We start from the raw sequence: 18,857 nt of genomic DNA, 5'->3' as shown, positions 1-18,857 counted from the left end.
CTTTTCTGTTCTTATAGAGTAGTGCTAACCTCATAGTAGGCAACTAGCAAATGTTTAATCAGTGAAATATATTTTATAAAGCTAAATTCTGTTAGCACTTTATAGCTCTAGATTGATAAAAAGATTTTTTTTTTTTTGCAAATATTTAGGGGGGGGACATATTTTGAGAAAGTTTGTTTCTGACTTGTTAGAATTTACATGCTGTAAAATTAAAGTTCAAATCTGAGGAAGGTAAATTGATTCAGTCAACAAACTATATGCCAGACTGTGTTATGATACTGGAGATACAATATAATTTCATTCTGTGATAGTACTCTGAAGATATACATGCTTTTAATTACTGAGGCAGAAATTGGACTTTTAGTGCCTATAGTGCCTTTTCTAGGAATTGAAAGGTAGATTTAAGATGGTGGGAAGAAATTAATCTGTGAAAACATAGCTAATTTGATTAAAGTGTTAACTTAAAAAGTTATTTTTCTGTCTCAGATTTTTATTATGGGTCTTGCTTCCATGTAATCACTCCCCACACCCAAGTATAATTTTCTTGAGATTTTCTAGTTCTAACCTAGTTACATTTGTGAAAGATTGTCAAAGCTAAACTTTAGGTGCTTGTTTGGTATTCAAGAGTCTGGGAGTGACTTCATTTATGTCTTAACAGTCTGGTCATCACCTTTCAATTTAGACTCTAAAAGACAGACATATTGGCCATTGCTTAGAGGAGAAGCTTGTACAGAGTTGAAAATTGAAAATGAAGATAGGGTTTTTTTTAAGCTTTTAAGTTCTAGCATATCTCTTTCAAGTACATTTTTCTTTTACAGTTATTCTTCCTATGGAAATCAAGGCAGCCAGGGTTATGGACAAGCACCACAAGTAGGTTAAAATATAAATTGTGCTTTTTTAAATAGTAATTTTAACTAAGTAGAGAATGAAATTTTTATTTACCTAAATTTCAGAGCTATTCTGGCTATGGACAAACTACTGATTCCTCATATGGACAGAACTATGGCGGCTACTCCAGCTATGGACAAAGCCAATCAGGTTCGACTGGTTTGTTAAATTTACTTTTTTAGAAATTAAAAAATCAGAACATTTACTAAATGGTATATCTTTCCAATCTTTAGGTTATTCACAATCCTACAGTGGTTATGAGAACCAAAAGCAGAGCTCATATGGCCAGCCGTCGTCTTACAATAACCAGGGACAGCAAAACACGGAATCATCAGGAGGGTAAGGAAACAGTAAAAGCACTGAGATTGTTTTGGGCAGTGGAAATAACACTTTGGGTATTAAATAGACTTCACCATCAAACTCCTAGCTTTGCACATTTTTTCCAGAAAAGTTTTGAAGTATGAATTTCATAGTTTTGTGTTATGAAGAATGTGGAAATTGTCAGCATTGTGGTTTGATTCTTATGAAATGTGTTATTTGTAAAATTACTGTTTAGCTGTATATGAATGCATATGGTTTAAATGTTAAAAAAAATTTGGATTTCTGCTTTATATCTGAGATTAAATAAAAACCTAGGTGTACAAGGAGACTTGTCAATGCTTTTATTTCCATTTTATTTTTTTAGCCATTGTAATGTATTACCTTTTCAGAGACAAAAAAATCAAAAAGTGCTAAGACCTGTCCACACATTTCAGATACTCCAAATATGCTTTCTGTGTTAGTATAGGTAGATGAATATTTACTAACAAGTGTACAGGTTTTATGATTTTCTTTTCTTTTTTTTAATTTTTTTTTAAAATTTTTTATTTATTTATGATAGTCACAGAGAGAGAGAGAGGCAGAGACACAGGCAGAGAGAGAAGCAGGCTCCATGCACCGGAAGCCCGATGTGGGATTCGATCCCGGGTCTCCAGGATTGCGCCCTGGGCCAAAGGCAGGCGCCAAACCGCTGCGCCACCCAGGAATCCCTGATTTTCTTTTCTTAATTTTTGTTTTCATTTTATAGTTTTTTTAAAGTTTCAGATACGAGGAGTTTGTTCTTTCTTAAAAATTTTTTTTGAAAGATTTTTATTTATTCATGAGAGATACAGAGAGAGGCAGAGACATAGGCAGAGAGAGAAGCAGGCTCCATGCAGGGAGCCTGATGTGGGACTTGATCCTGGAACTCCAGGATCATGCCCTGGGCCAAAGGCAGGTGCTTAACCACTGAGCCACCCAGGCATCCCTTTTTAAGAAATTTTTTAATTAGTTTTTAAAAATTGTGCTTTGCATTTTGTGAAATGCTTTTGCGTTCTCTGATTTAATTGATACTTGACCACTATGAGAGTGTGTCAGTAATTATCCCCATTTTGTAGAGGTTAAAGGGAAGTTAAGATTATGTATTTTATTAAGTTATGTAGCTAAAAAATTATGCAAAAACTGAGGTCATAAGTTATTCTCTCTGCAGTGAAAAAAATTATTCTAAGTGAAATCAGTTAAATAAAAGCATTGGGGAAAGATTTATGAGATCATGTTGTCAGTCTTATAGATACGAGAGTGTTTTGAAAAGTAGAGTGTGGAGTACAAATGTAGGGAATAATTCTCAGCATGTTATGTCAAAACAACTTTTTTTTTTTCTAAAAACTTTTTTTTAAATTTTTATTTATTTATGATAGTCACACACAGAGAGAGAGAGAGAGAGGCAGAGACACAGGCAGAGGGAGAAGCAGGCTCCATGCACCGGGAGCCCAATGTGGGATTCGATCCCGGGTCTCCAGGATCGCGCCCTGGGCCAAAGGCAGGCACTAAACCGCTGCGCCACCCAGGGATCCCCAAAACAACTCTTTAAGTCCTGTTAAGTCCTGTTGGTTAGTTTTAAATTTAGGAGAGTCCTTTTATAAGGATGTGTTTTTGGAAACATGACATGTTAAGTGCAGACCAAAGAGAAGTTTTAGATTTGGTTTGACAACCATTTTATTTTTTTAATTTTAAGTTTTTATTATTTATTTTTAAACTTTTTAAAAATTTATTTGAGAGACAGTATGTATGTATGCATGCAAATGGGGAAGAGGCAGAGGAATAGGGAGAGAGAATCTCAAGCAGGGTCCTCACTGAGTGTGAAGCCCACTATGGGGCTCCATCTTGTGACTCTGAGACGCTTAAGTGACTGAGCCATCCAGGTGCCCCTAATTTTTTTTTTTTTTTTTACAATTTTATTTTATTGCAAGATTTTATTAGAGAGAGAGTGAGCATGAACAGGGAGAGGGGCAGAGAAAAGCTGACTCCCCACTGGGCAGAGAGACTGATAACAGGCTCCACCCTGGGATCATGACCTGAGCTGAAGGCAACACTTAACTGAGCTACCTAGGCACCTCTTGACAACCATTTTAAAGTGAAGGGCTAGGGTTCTGGCCACTGATGTGATGTGCTTTGGGCAGGGAGTTCAGGGAACATAGTGATCTTTATTTATTAGATTGCTCTGATCATCTGATGTGGAATAAGATGTGACTTAAGTTATGAGACTTTTTGTTCCCTTTCTTTAAAAGTAAACATTAGAACTCAAATTCAATTAAATGTTCTTTTCAACATTCCCATCCTGATAACAGGCAAATTAATAGTTGTATTGCTGAAAACATACTTAGAAATTTCTTTTTGAATTGCTAGAGATAGTAAAGCAGTCTCATTTTTCTTTTTTTTTTTTTTTTAATTTTTATTTATTTATGATAGTCACACAGTGAGAGAGAGAGAGAGGCAGAGACACAGGCAGAGGGAGAAGCAGGCTCCAAGCACCGGGAGCCTGACGTGGGACTCGATCCCGGGTCTCCAGGATCGCGCCCTGGGCCAAAGGCAAGCGCCAAACCGCTGCGCCACCCAGGGATCCCCAGTCTCATTTTTCACATAAAAAAATAGACTGGTTTCACATAAAAAATGACATCACAAAGCAAGTTCCTTCCTCTTAAAGGAATTTATCTGAATGATAAGTTCTTTTTTTTTTTTTTTTTTTTTTTAAAGATTTTGTTTTAAGTAATCTCTTCCCCCCACATGGGACTCATACCCACAATCCCAAGATAAAAGTCTCATGCTTCACTGATTAAGCCAGCCAGGCACCACTTATTGTTTTCTGAAATTTATCATTGAAGATATTTAGGAGAATGTACCATTGGTTCTAAAGATAATTATAAGAAAATAGTACCCAAAATATTATGAGATAACATTGTTAAAAATTAAGTGATAGAGAGCCTTTTAATATAACTGTGAAAAGGACTCAGCACTTGGGGTTCCTGGTGACTCAGTCAGTTAAGTGTCTGCCTTAGGCTCAGGTCATGATCCCAGGGTCCTGGGGTTGAGCCCCACATCACGTTCTCTGCTCAGCAGCGGGGAATCTGTTCCTTCTCTCTCTGCCCTCTTCTCCCTCCTCCCTCCCTCGTGCTCTTGCTCTCAAATAAATAAATAAAATCTTAAAAGGACTTAGCACTTGTGATATATTTGTTTAAAGAATGAGATATATTACTGTACTTTGTGGCATCTTTAGTTTTTTTTTTTTTTTTTTTTTAAATTCAAGGGAATGGTAAAAGCCATAGTGATTTTTTTGCTTGACTAATGTTTTCAAAGGTCCATGTGGTTTGTGTCATACTATGGAACCTCTTCAATGATGGTGAAATGGAATTGTTTGAAGGTCATTCCATTGCTGATAAGGAGATTTTGTAGATAAAATAACTAAATGATTTAGTCCAGAAAGTGGTATTAGGGGCGCCTGGGTGTTTTAGTTGGTTAAGTATCTGACTCTTGATTTTGGCTCAGGTCATGATCTCAGGGTTGTGAGATCCAGCTCTGTGTTGGGCTCTGTGCTTAGTGGGAATCTGCTTCAGATTCTCTTTCCTGCTCTGCCCTTCCCCCTTGCATTCTCTTTCTCTCTAACAAATAAATACATCTTTTTTTTTTTTTTGATTTTATTTATTTATTCATGAGAAATACAGAGAGGCAGAGACATAGGCAGATGGAGAAGCAGGCTACCCACAAAGGATCCCGATTTGGGACTCAATCCAGCATCCCAGGATCATGCCCTGGGCCAAAGGCAGACGCCCTCCGCTGAGCCACCCAGGTGTCGCTACAACTTTTTTTTTTTTTTTAAATAGTATTAAGTATGATTGAGGTCAGCCTGGTCAGGCCTCTCGATCTCAGTCGATTTATTACAGTGAACATAATTCTATAAAATTTCGAATTCTTGATTTCTGTTTAGCCAAGGTGGAAGAGCGCCTTCATATGACCAGTCAGACTATGGTCAACAAGATTCGTATGACCAACAGTCAGGCTATGACCAACATCAAGGTCCATATGATGAGCAGTCAAATTATGGTCCACAGCATGATTCCTATAATCAAAATCAGCAGTCCTACCATTCACAAAGGGATAATTACAGCCACCACACACAAGGTATGATATAATGACCTTTTATTCTTTTTTCCCCTCATAGAATTGTATTGAGTTTTGGATTTAAAAGACCTACATAGGATTTCAACTGTTTGTAAAAATTCAGAGTGCCCTTGAATATATGTGCTTCTGGTACAGCCATCAAAGCTATTTTATTAGATTTCTATTTCTGAACTTCTCAGACTCCCCAAAGGTCATGTGACTTTTTGATAACTGATGACATGAATTTCATTTGTTGCGTTAATAACTGATTGTTTGACGATGTTGCTCCTACCATTTGTTTTGATGGTGGTATACTTTATTTAGGGAAATTCTGATTCTGTATTAGCCTTCTCTCACCTCATCTAAGAAGGACCAGCCATTCTATAACTTGTTTTCTTACAGCACTTGGAATATACTATTGATACTTAGAAATCTGTCCATGTCATGGAAGTGAATGCTTCAGGGGACATAAGTCCTGTCTTAACTGATTTATCCCTTCGCTGCCTAGTATAGGGCCTGGTTCATAGTAGTTGTTTAATATTTGTTGAATAAGTGAATGAGTAAAAGTGGAAGCTCATTCACCGAATATCTTCAGTGAATATAGTCTTTGAATATGTCTCAGAAAATCCAATTATTTCTTGTCCATGCTTGACTTATATTTAAGTATTTTTGAGGTGAAGGAATAACTTTTAAGATTTGGGCTATGCTTTTCATCTAATTATTAAGAATTTGTACCTAATGTTGTACTGGAACTCAACTACTTTTGATCATCCGTGACATCAAGCGGTGATATCCATGTCACCGTTTTGCTATCTGACCATAGCAGAATGGAATTTGACACAGATATAATTCTCAAACTTATTTATTTATTTATTTATTTAATAAGTTAATTTTTTATTGGTGTTCAATTTACCAACATACAGAATAACACCCAGTGCTCATCCCGTCAAGTGTCCCCCTCAGTGCCCGTCACCCATTCACCCCCACCCCCCGCCCTCCTCCCCTTCCACCACCCCTAGTTCGTTTCCCAGAGTTAGGAGTCTTTATGTTCTGTCTCCCTTTCTGATATTTCCCACACATTTCTTCTCCCTTCCCTTATATTCCCTTTCACTATTATTTATATTCCCCAAATGAATGAGAACATACACTGTTTGTCCTTCTCCTACTGATTGACTTACTTCACTCAGCCTCAAACATATTTAACTCTAGGTGGTTCTGAGTTCTGCATACATGTGCCATTTTCCAAAGGGTATAATATGTGACCTAAAGAGCCATTTTAAGTTTATGTTACGGGAAGCCTTTGTCAGAAATGACAGTGGTTACTTACTCGTGTATATTATTTTTTCTTTTTGTAGATGACCGTCGTGATGTGAGTAGGTATGGAGAAGATAATAGAGGATATGGCGGGTCACAGGGAGGAGGTAGAGGGCGTGGGGGATATGACAAGGATGGAAGAGGTCCTATGACAGGATCAAGGTAAGTATTTAAGTATAGGTACCTACATTTCTTCTCTTTCTTTTTTCAATTAAAAAAAACTTTTATTGTTTTACTTAGTTGGTTTGATTCCAGCATCTGATTCAGTTAAGAGGCCTAAATAAAATAGATTATGTTGTAGAGAAGAAGGCAGAAATTCAAAATTTATTTTCAGTTTTAAGATGTCACATAAATTACCTCAGAATAGGCTATACTAGCAGTTCATTTATGTGGTGTATATTAAACACCAGTGGGGAAAATTCCCCTGTTATGGTTGTGATTAAACCACTTAACTATGTTTCTCCTGCCAGAGCTATAGAGTCTAAATTCCTTTAAAAGATGACTCTGAGAAATCCAAGTATATTATATGTAAAACATAAAAAAAGGTAAGTTAATTTTAGATTGGAGTGCAGAGAGGCTATTCCTTAATCTTGAATCCCCTTGGGAAGGGAAAATATTAGGAGGCAATATCAGGTATATAAAGGTGGGGTTGGCAAATGAGAAAGATTTTATGTAATTAAACTATTTTGTCTCCCTTCTAAGTAAATAATTATTGAAATAATTAGTGCAGCATCACCTCACATTGTGTATTTTGTTCAGACTAAGCTATGGAAAAGATGACTTTAATTCAGTTTTTCTTTTCCCTGTTGCTAGTATTATCAGGTTTTGGGGCTTAATTTTGGCATATGTCATGAAAGCTGGTTACAAAATCACTTTTAAATATATCTGTAAATCTAGCACTTTGGTCCTAAAAACAAGAATGAAAAAATAATTGACATTTGTTGTCCTCAGTTGAGGTTTGCAGGTTACAAATTAATGTGTAAAATACATAGGCTTAAAAGATAATATGTGTTCCTTGGGAATTGAAATTGTTAGTGGCTTGTTAACTGACACTTGATAACATATCAGTACCAGTTCACTCTTTTGCTACTTAGGGACTGCCTGTCCCCTGAGATGAACTGAGAAACAAAACCAGTTACATACAGCACTGTTACTTCAAGTGAGCCAGATTTGGATCACAGACTTGTATTTTTCTGTGTTTAGTGTACGGTACTTTGATATTATGGCAAAACTAAAGCCTAAACATATTTGGTAAACGTTTATAAAAGTCCTTTGGTTGATAGCCAAAGTCAGTTTACAGTATATAAATATATTATTGTATGCTCTTCATTATCAAAGTGAGCAGCCTGCCATCATGTGGATATAAATGAACAATGTAAAGTGACATGGTGCTCACTTTCTACTTAATAGCCTCATTACAACCCAGACAGAATCCCAAACAAGATAGCCAACAGGTATATTTAATTTTCCAGTTAAATGTTTTAGATAATTTGCTTCTTGGGAATGCTGTATGTTTTATAGTATATTGTAGGTTTAATTTTCTTCATAAGGAAATTATATCCTATCAATTATTTATTAAATTCTGACTGTGAGAGTGGTAGAACCCACTTTTCAGGAAGAGGAGGAGGGTAGGGAAATCTTTATTTTTTTTATTTTTTATTTTTTTGGGAAATCTTGAAAAAAACATTTTCATATTTGAGAGATCACTCATCTTAGAGATTTGAAAGGATCTTGAATGAATCTCCTAATAAAAGAGAGAAGATCCATACCTTAACCATCTTGAGAGTTGCATTTTTAATAATTTTTATAACCTCCTTGGCATCCTATTTCAGTATGACTTTTGGTCTAGATACTTGATCATGAACTAAGCTTTGGATTTTCAGATGGTTTTATTTAGCCTTAGAACCTCTTCACACATTATCTTATGCAGAAACCCACTATATATTAGGTCAAAATGATACTGATCTGGTTCAGGGTAAGACTGGGGGAGGGTGTCTTGCCCAATTGCTATCTATACCCTATTCTGCCTCTCCACCCAAGCCAAAAAATGGGATGTTCATGAAAGGCCTTTTTAAGGAATCCATGTTGATGATGATATGATGATTCTCTATATTGGGTTGGTAAATTTTTTATGTGAAAGGCCTTGTAGTAAATATTTTAGGCTTTTTGGGCCATAAGATTTCTGTTATAACTGCTCACCTCTGCTCTTAAAGCACCAAAGTAGCCATAGACAATATATAAATAAACATGGTTGTTTTCCGGTAAAACTTCATTTATGCATATGGAAATTTGAAGTTCGTATAATTTTCACATGTCACAGTATGTTACTCAAGATGTGGTTTTTAGCTCATTTATATGGGTAAAGTATTTTTAATTAGAGTAAAAATGCTCAGTTTCAGGATTTTTTTTTCCCACAGTTGGTTTTACATTTAAGTACCAAAAATATCCAAACATTTTTTGTTAGTCTTCATCAACACTCCCATTTGTGTTTCTGATCATCTTATTTAAAAAATTATATCAAGGTTTTGAAAATACAATCCTTTCAGGGCTGTTTGAAGAATACCTGACATTAGTTAGGTTTCTATTTAAAGAAGAAGGAGTATAGTTTGTGGGTGAGGGTGGGATACATGGTACAAGGATGGGACATTCTTAGACTCAAGTCGTATGATTGCTTGGCTGGAGGAAGAACACAGACCAGAAGGAAGCTGTCAGGTTTCCAAATATGAAAGAAAAATGTGTGAAAATTATAGGGACTCTAGGAAACAATGTTTCTCTTTGAAAAAGCAGTTGTAGCAAAAAGATTCACTTTCTGATTGTCATCTAAAATTGATCACTGGCCTCTTAGTGGACTAGAAGTTTAAGGTTATAAGTTCTCTCAGTGTTTTTAACTTCAGCATTGGGATGAATGCATTGCAGAATTGCCAGAATTCTATAGATAATAATTTTTCATGATGAAATCACCAAGTTACGTAGCTCTTTTCAGGCTTTAATATCTTAAGCCTAAAATAGTCATCTTGAATTTTGAGTGTCTTCTTACAAGAGTTTTTGATTAGTTCCATTTAAATTGTGTACATGTTGCAGTGATAGTCTAGAACAGCACTGCCCAATAGAAAGGTAATATGGATCACAAATGTGAGCTACATATATGACTTTAAATTTTTTAGTAGACACATTAAAAAAAATAAGTGGGTAAAATCAGTTTTAATAATGTTTTACTTAATCTAACATACCCAAAGTATTTTAGCATATGATCAGTATAAAAATTACTGAGGTATTGTACATTGGCTTTTTCATAAAAAGACTTCAAAATCCATTTTGTATTTTGTATTTTGAGTACATCTCAATTGTGGCTAATGAATACTGTATTGGACATGTAGCTCTAGAATGAAAGATTTCTTGGCTTCTTGAAATGTGGGTAAATGTTGAATCTAGAGAGCCTTTTTACCACACCTAAAGATATGGGAGGAAATAAGACATAAATACAGCTACTGTTAAAAATGATATTTAGGGCAGCCCGGGTGGCTCAATGGTTTAGAGCCACCTTCAGGCCAGGGCATGATTCCGGAGACCCGGCATCCAGTCCCATGTCAGGCTCCCTGCATGGAGCCTGCTTCTCCCTCTGCCTTTGTCTCTGCCTCTCTCTCTCTCTCTCTCTCTCTCTCTCTCTCTCTGTCTGTCTCTCATGAATAAATAAATAAAATCTTAAAAAGAAAAGAATGATATTTAAATCCATTGAGTCATTTACATTTGGAATTAACGTTAGTCTTCTTTGCACCCAAAAAATTGTATTTTGGATTTACTACTATGAAGATTCAACATAGCATGGTTTGGTTTTTTTTTTTGACTGGTATTTTCTAACTTTTAGGTAAGTCCCTTTTTCTCTCTAGGTAATAGAGTTTCTGGGAACAAAGATTTCTGTATTGTCCTTTTACTCATTTGGCAGTTTAAGTTCTTGAATAGATATATTTAGATTTTTTTTTAAATGAAAGATTCAGAGTAGAGATTCTGTCAAAGAACTTTTTCTTGACAAGCACCTGAAATTAAATGACCATTTTCTACTTTAAATATGTAATACTGTACCAATGAGAGAACCCTCAGCCTACCTTTGAGTAGGCTTTGAACTTGGGATAACAATTTCTGTTGTTAAGTCAAGAATATATAGTTGGTTTTCTTATGCAGGGAACACTCAGCCATATATTTAAATATGTTTAATCTCTGAATAGCTCTACTACTTCACCTTAAAATGTCCTTACTTCAGGAACTCTTTATGTATACAAGATTGCTGCTTTTTCTGAGAGGAAGACAAATTGTTGTGACAACATATTGACCCACATGTTCCGTATCTTCGTTGTCTTAATTGGCTAATGAAGCCTCAACTTGATTTATGGAAAAGGGACTTGTAACCTGACTGCAGGTTTGAAAGATTCTTAACCACAGGCCCATCTCTTGTTAAATATTTAATAGTGAGTAGTACTTGAGGTTTATTCAGTGTATTTAATATAATATATTTACTTATAAGGGGTTGTATTATAGCCAGTTAATAAAGAATTTCTTAGTAAGTGAAGAGAAAAATGATTGAAACGTTTGAACTTGGAATGTTGAAACTTGAGAAAGCTTCATATAGTGTTGTAGATCATCTAGACTGGTGTCTCTCAAACTTTACATATGAATTCCTTGGGGATCTTATTAAAAGTTCAGATTCTGATTCAGTAAGTATGGAGTGAGGCCTGAGATACTGCTCTTTGAGATTCTTCCAGGCTCTGCCTATGCTACTACCCCCTGGACCACCCTTTGAGTAGCAAGGATGTAAATCCTTATTTTGTGAAGGAGGAAACTAGGGAGAATTACTGACTCGCCCAATTTTTCAAGATTGATTAGTAATAATAAAGATTATACCCTGAGTTTTTTAGTTTGAAGACTAGTACTTTTTCAAATGCACTATGATGTTTTCATATTTATGGCCATTGTGTTGAAATCTTCAGCTGCCGTATTTTCAAAGGTAATGCTCAAATGAAGGTGAATTAAGTTAAAATATTATATGGAGAAATAGGAAATAATAAACCTATTCAAATGTTATTTGCTTTATAGCACTTTGATTTTGCAGTGGTATGTCCTTTTTTTATTGTTCAAAGTTCTATTGCTGGCCAGAATAGAAATTATAGGAATTAGCGGATGTATGCAGTTGCATATTTTCTCTCCACTGTGGCCAGATAAACAGTTTGGTACTTGGTTTAAGATGACAGCAAAATAAATAAGAGGTATCTTTTCCAGCACTTGTGAAAATTTCCTATTTAAAAAATCTACTTTATCCTGGGGACTTTAACCTCTTGACAGGAATACAGGCTTAATAGTTTCATTAGTTTTTTCCTCATTATTTTTTGAGTTCTCATGATCATCTTTGAAGAAATCTGAGATATAGTGGTTTCTAATAATGAGATTTTTAGCAGATCAATCTCAACTCTTTTGTTTTCCTTTCTTAAAAGAGTTAAGTAGTTACAGACAGGTCATTTAGAAGTGTAGGAAGAGCTTGAGTACTGTTCTGAAAGAGGCATCGTAGAGACTCAATAGGAAGCTATATGTATATAAAGGACCTGAGCTTTATATTGTCTGCATAGTCTTGACGTAGCCTTATTCTCCTTTATAGTCTTCCGGAAGTTAAAATTAATAACAAGATGCACGTGTCTATACCTAAGCTGGTTGCAAAGGGAGATTTTATATCAAGGTAGTAGAATAGACTTATAAAAGAAGACTGCTTTGCTTTCTCATTTAGTTAGAATGGTTTTTCTCAGGATTGTTCAGAAAAGCCATCTATCTTAGAGGCTAGAGAGGGTTATCATTATCATTATAGGAGAGGCTTTTAGCATTGAAGAGACATTAGTGTATTGGATTAGTTTCTTGGATTATGGTAGAAGATGGTTAATAGTAGAATATTAGATGTCACCATCTGAAAACTAGGTGTTTTTATTTCGATGACAGCAGGTGAGTCTTAGAGGATTACTTAGTTCAGGAAAGAGAAACCAGCTTTTAATGTAGTATTTAAACAGTTTCGTGATAAGAGAGATCTTAGATTTCTTACATAGATTTATTTTTTTTAGTCTTACCTAGATTTATGCTCACAAGGACCACTGACTTACCTGGCAGTGGAAATTTGCCAAGTAGAGTCATTTTCTTGTGGGCAGCTGCGATATTGGAGTATGTTGCATTCTGTCTCTGATACGGTCTACTGATTGGTGTACAGAGCATTTAGCAGCATGAATCTCAGTAGCTCTTATATGAGGAGATCTAGTATGTTATAGTGGGTATAGAGTAGAAGGGCAGTTTTAAGTTATGCTTTCTTTTCGTGCTCATTTTATCAGATTTCGGAATGATTTGAGTTTTTTAAGACTACTTTCATTCAGGCTCACTTTCGTGTATATTTGTACCTCACTTTTTTCTTCATCTCCTAAAACTCACAGTTTGGTATCACAGTAGAACATACTACTAAAGTTTTTGCCTCCCTTTCTGCTATCAGAATCTTAACCTAGCTTTGTATTGTTCTTCTAGTCTTTTTCTTTTTTCCTCGTATTTAAAAAAAATATCCCTGTTGGAAAGAATGTTTGCTTCAGTTTACCATTCTTCATTCTGTGCCTCCAGCTTTTAAGTTATATGAATAGTATCCCTTTGGCTTGGGGTTGGGAAGATTAAAATGAGAGTATATGAGATATATTCTGTAGTAAGCTTGAAAAGGCACCCTTGGAAATAGATTCTTGGGAAAACACTTTAGGTGAAAACAACATTTTGGAGTCTATGAAATGGAATTTACTGGAAAGTTAGAGGTGCTACTGTTTCCCTAGGCGCTCTACTTGTGACAGTTAAGTGTAGATTGAGCCCAGGGCTCAGCACATTAGAGACTTAAGGAAGAAATCATTTCTTCAATTTTTCCTCTGCAGTGGTGGTGACCGCGGTGGCTTCAAAAATTTTGGTGGTAAGTGCTGAGTATCCCAAAATGTTTCAGTGGAAATGCTATATAAACCTAAAAGCCACCAATATCCCGCAGACGCAGTCTAAGCCCTTTCTTACTCTGTTGAGGCTGGTGTGTGTTGTGTGCTTAAAAAAAATTTATATATATATACGTATATATATATCAAAGAAAACATTAAAAAGCCAAAGTTGATCTCAAACAGTCCAATGGGTTTCTGCACAGTGAATTTGCATGAGAGTCTGTGGTGACCGATGAATGAGACTTCCACTGGATTTTGACAATAACATTTTTAAATAAAGGTAGCTGACATGGTGTTGTTAAATTATTAGGGTTTTCCAATCAGCCTTCACAACCAGAGCTTAACCAAAGTGATACTAGTATAATGCCAAAGTGGCGGTACCGTCTGGGACAAGTTTAAGGAAATAATTGACTTTCATCTTGATTTCTTAAACTTAATAAAACTTAATTTATATATTTACTTTGTAAATCTGTGATGGTTGACTTTCAAGGATTTTGGAACTATTGACTTTTCATGCCTTGGTTTTTATTACTAGTTTTTCATGATTTCTAATGAGTTGCCTTAAATAGCTTTTTTTTTTCTTTTTCTTTTCCTTTCCCTTAGGTCACAGGGATTATGGACCCAGACCAGATGCTGGTAAGGTTTATGGTAGTTTGTGACTTGCCATTAAGAGAACATTAGTTTTCCAATTTTTCTTATTTTTTTTTCTTTTATTTATTTTTTATTTTTTCTTTTTTTTATTTTATTTTTTCTTTTTCTTTTCTTTTATTTTATTTTTTAAGTTTTCCAATTTTTCAAGGGAAAAGTGTGTGTGTTTGGAGGAGTTAGGACAGGAGGAAGATTATGGAAGAGTTAGGGCAGGAGGAAGATTTAATTTGATAGTGCTTCCGGAATTGGGGAGCTACACTTCTGGAAATATACCAGAAAGAAAAATTCAGGGAAATTGATTGGAAAGTTTGCTGGGAAGATTGCTATGTTTGTGGTTTCCCATGTTCTGCTTTTTCTTTTGTGAAGAAATACTTGATCTTGTATTGCTAATTAACATTGCTTATTTAAATATTACAGATCAGATTTGAGAGAGTTGATAATCATTGGGAATTTGAAGTAGAAAAACTATGAGTATGAAAACATTACATCAATTGGTAGTCTGCTTAGAGGGCTTAAACAATTCATACGTGGGGAGAATTGTCTTACTCTGGGCAGAGTCACAAATTTCATATGGCTTTTATTTTTAAATGAAATTTAAGGCTACCTGGAGCCTTTTGGAAGTTATGATTTAGATATTAAAATTCTATTTGAGCCAAAAAATTTTAATATATTGAAATCAGAACTTTTGTTTTTATTAAGATGCCAAAGTATTCTATATGGATGGCAATTTCTGAATTATCCCTTGATGGACTGAATTTTTGTACATCTTTCTTACTTTGTTGTACTAATCCAAAAGTGTGCGTGTAAGGTAAGGTGTGTGACAAGGTGCCCCTACCCTCTGGTATATACAAAGCTTATGCAATGAATGGGAAACCAGCAGTTGTGCTTGGCTTGCTTGGAAGTCCAAAGTTAGATTTGCGGAATTTTCTACTGGAGAGCCTTAAAAGTATTGATTTAGCCATAAAGCGCTAAAGCTCTCCAAAGAAAGGAATGCTAACTTATACTGTCTTCATCTCTTCATGAGCTTCAGCCCTGTATCAATCTAAGGAGTAAGATTTCTAAGATCTCCCTTAATTGGTCTGTATTTCACATACTGTGGACTTGATCCACATTAACTGAAGTTTAGTTGTAAGGATTGATCTGCTACCAAATAACTATGATGACCACTTTGCATGTTGATAGAAGATTTTTTGTATATTGGTCCTTTTTTCCTTTTGGTAATAGAAATATTGGACAATAAATTATTGCTCTTGATTACTGAACAGGATGTAGTAAAACCAAGGAATATGTAAAATTAACCACAATTTTTTTTCCCTTAGATTCAGAATCTGATAATTCAGATAACAACACAATCTTTGTGCAAGGACTTGGGGAGGGTGTGTCTACAGATCAAGTGGGGGAGTTCTTTAAACAAATAGGAATTATCAAGGTGAGTAGGAAGTATGGCTTATCTTGAAAATCTCATAATTATTAGCATATTCTAGTTAAGATACATAGATTATATAAGCTTCTGTCTTAAAATTCCCTAATACAAATGCCAGATCATGTCTATAGGCCTTTTGCTAAATTTGCTACATACATGAAAATTGTATTCCTTTTTAATTTATCTTTCCATAGTCTTCTACAGCTTTAGCTTTCAGCCTTGGGCTCTAAAAATAGTCTCTGCCTAGCTCCTAAAATGGTGAGAACCAAATGAGATTGTGAGAATATTTTATAGAATCTGAAAAGCCAGGGACGTCTGGGTGGCTCAGCAGTTTAGCGCCTGCCTTCAGCCCAGGATGTGATCTTGGAGTTCTGGGATCAAGTCCCACATCGGGCTCCCTGTGTGGAACCTGCTTCTCCCTCTGCCTATATGTCTCTGCCTCTCTCTCTCTGTGTCTCTCATGAATAAATAAATAAATTCTTAAAAAAAAAAAAAAGATTCTGAAAGGCCATTATATAGGCAGACTGCACTATATGTATTAGCTGAGTACATAATGCTTTATTTTATAACTGTATTTATTGTTTGCTTATATGTCTTGTGCACTGTTTGTTTCATGTATGTATTTCTCCTCTCTTCAACTAGAAAGCAGCAGTTAAAGTAGTGTTGGGTAGATTGTAGCATTGCCTGAAATCAGTTTGTAGTTGTCCTTGTTTTGGTGTCTGTGGAATTACTCATTTTTTTCCCCTATTTTTGGGGAGTTAAAATTTCTTTAGAAATGTATTACCACATGACATGTAAAAAATTTATGCAATTCTGAAGAGTAAACATTCTTCTTTGTCTTCCACTCCCATCCCAGCCAGCTGCAGTTTGTATACCTTAGTGGTAATCTATTAATTTGCCTGGTGTACATTCTTCCTGACTTTTTTATGTTTTACAAGGTACATTTTTACATGAAGCATTATCTACATTTTTTTTGTGAGTTTAAAGAAATTATACATAGATTAAAACATTGTATCATTTTCATAGCTTGGGTTTTACTTAAGTTTTCCTTTTCAGAACCTATAGAAAACTTCATTTTTATATTAGGTACATAGTATTTGTAGTATGGATATGTGAATTCCTTTAAAAAAATCTTTAATTGTGGTTTATGATTACTTTTTCTTAAAATGCTGATACCAACTTTTTGTTTCTTCAGACAAATAAGAAGACAGGAAAACCAATGATAAATCTGTATACAGACAAGGACACAGGGAAGCCAAAAGGAGAGGCAACAGTGTCATTTGATGATCCTCCTTCAGCTAAGGCAGCCATTGACTGGTTTGATGGTATATTTTATTCATATAGTTTCAATATGCAGTTTGGTTAAATGTTTTCTAGTCTTTTTTTTTTTTTTTTACAAGTGGATCAGTTTATTAAGTAGTAAATGGAGAAAGTGGGGGCACAAATACAGTATGCGACACCCAAACTCAACCGAATCTGAGATTCCTGGAAAAACCTGTCAGTTACAGAATTGGCCACTTCCTCCCCCGCTGAAACAGGGGCTTGTCAGGGGAGACCAGGGAATAAGTCAGGTGGCAGGACTGGTGGCTGTTCTTGGGGCTGGGGGTGATCTCTGCGTGACTTTCAAGGCCAGGATTTCAGGATCGAGACTTCATCGCAGATGCAGCCTGACCCAGCAAGATGGCTGCGACCGTGAAGCCCTGGGCAGTGATCCGGGTGCGCATCATAAGCTGCGAGCAGTGGCTCTGACCCCGGTAGAAGCAGTAGAGGCCGTAGGTTAGGGCGGCCGCCTTGCCCAGGCAGCCTATGGGTACCATTGGGTCCTCGCGGGTCTTCCGAAGGAATTTTTCCTTGAAGCTTTCTGGAGTGCTGTAGATACTGGGGCTAAAGCCCTCAATTACTGGGGGCTGTGATGGTTCAAAGGGTGCCCCCGGAGTCACAGGGCCAGGAGCCGCCATGTCCTGGGCCACAGCTTTGGGAGAAACACCCTACTTTCTAGTCTTGAAGTCAAAATATATTCTAGTAACTGGTTGTTTTCATGTTTACTTTTGTGGATATTTTTTATTGAAAATAAAGACCAGAAAAAAAAAATGAAGACCAGAGTTTTTACATATCTTTAGAAATGAGGGAGAAGAGCTCTCTCATTGTTTGTCTCCAGTATTTCCTTATTACTCTACCTTGTGCTTGAAGCCACCCTGATGGAAATTTAGAGGGTTGACCTGCTTAACTCTCTTCTTTGTAAATTTAGATTAATATCTCTTCAAATATAAAGTTAATACGTATTTGGAAGAAATGTTAAGACTTTTCTCCCCCAAAACAGGAAAATATGGGAAAGTAGAAGAAAGCAGTAAAGCATCTGTAATCCTCTACTTAGAGATAATCATTGATTTTATATATATATATATATATATATTTTTTTTTTTTTGATAATATTTTTTATTACGGGTCTCTTGGGTTGCTCAGTGGTTGAGTGTTTGCCTTTGGCTCAGGTTGTGATCCCGGGGGTCCTAGGATTGAGTCCTGCATCAGGCTCCCTGCAGGGAACCTGCTTCACCCTCTGCCTATGTTTCCATCTCTCTCTGTGTCTTTCATGAATAAATAAAATCTTTTTTTTTTTTTTTTAATAAATAAAATCTTTAAAAAAATTTTTTTTTCTTCCATTCTTTTAAAAGTATTTAAGAAAAATAGTTTATCATTATACTCCAAATGTAGTTTTGTCTCATCTTTTTTTCACTTAACATTTTAACAGTCATTTCCCCATGTTATTAGAAATTCATTGTTTTATACTCTAATTAGAACCAATATCAACTGCGTGTTTACTGATTTGTAGTGTAGACATGGTCCTAGAAACTTTATATGCATTAATTCAGTTTGGTCCTCAAAATAACTGTATGAGACATGCACTCTATTATTACTATTTTTAGATTTTGAAACTGGGACACAGAGAAGCTGTATAATTTCCAGGGTCGGGGATCCCTGGGTGGCTCAGTGGTTTAGCGCCTGCCTTTGGCCCAGGGCGCCATCCTGGAGTCCCGGGATCGAGTCCCACGTCAGGCTCCTGGCATGGAGCCTGCTTCTCCCTCCTCCTGTGTCTCTGCCTCTCTCTCTCTCTCTCTCTCTCTCTCTCTCTCTCTCTCTCTATCATAAATAAA

The 18,857-nt window shown here is 35.8% G+C and overlaps 2 protein-coding genes across 2 annotated transcripts in view; one reads left to right on the top strand and one right to left on the bottom strand.

Annotated features, from left to right (window-relative positions):
* TAF15 (TATA-box binding protein associated factor 15) overlaps window positions 1-18,857 on the top strand; it is a 31,326-nt gene that overhangs the window by 7,891 nt on the left and 4,578 nt on the right. The window contains exons 3-11 of the mRNA XM_055321345.1: window positions 819-870; window positions 954-1,038; window positions 1,122-1,227; window positions 5,168-5,361; window positions 6,696-6,816; window positions 13,584-13,618; window positions 14,238-14,270; window positions 15,602-15,711; window positions 16,901-17,030. Of these exons, the coding sequence (XP_055177320.1) occupies window positions 819-870; window positions 954-1,038; window positions 1,122-1,227; window positions 5,168-5,361; window positions 6,696-6,816; window positions 13,584-13,618; window positions 14,238-14,270; window positions 15,602-15,711; window positions 16,901-17,030 (866 nt within the window). The remainder of the gene's footprint in view (window positions 1-818; window positions 871-953; window positions 1,039-1,121; window positions 1,228-5,167; window positions 5,362-6,695; window positions 6,817-13,583; window positions 13,619-14,237; window positions 14,271-15,601; window positions 15,712-16,900; window positions 17,031-18,857) is intronic.
* Window positions 17,045-17,999, bottom strand: LOC129507120 (HIG1 domain family member 2A-like). Its single transcript, XM_055321358.1, has one exon. It carries the CDS (start codon window positions 17,661-17,663, stop codon window positions 17,343-17,345), a length of 321 nt encoding a protein of 106 aa, XP_055177333.1. The 5' UTR covers window positions 17,664-17,999; the 3' UTR covers window positions 17,045-17,342.

This window comes from Nyctereutes procyonoides, unplaced genomic scaffold (assembly GCF_905146905.1).
Source record: "Nyctereutes procyonoides isolate TBG_1078 unplaced genomic scaffold, NYPRO_anot_genome, whole genome shotgun sequence".
Classification (NCBI taxonomy): Eukaryota; Metazoa; Chordata; class Mammalia; order Carnivora; family Canidae; genus Nyctereutes; species Nyctereutes procyonoides.
This window is presented reverse-complemented; position numbering and strand designations above follow the sequence as displayed.

Excerpts from the sequence above, each read along its gene's own strand:
- LOC129507120 (XM_055321358.1), bottom strand. The coding sequence starts at position 17,663 with ATGGCGGCTCCTGGCCCTGTGACTCCGGGGGCACCCTTTGAACCATCA.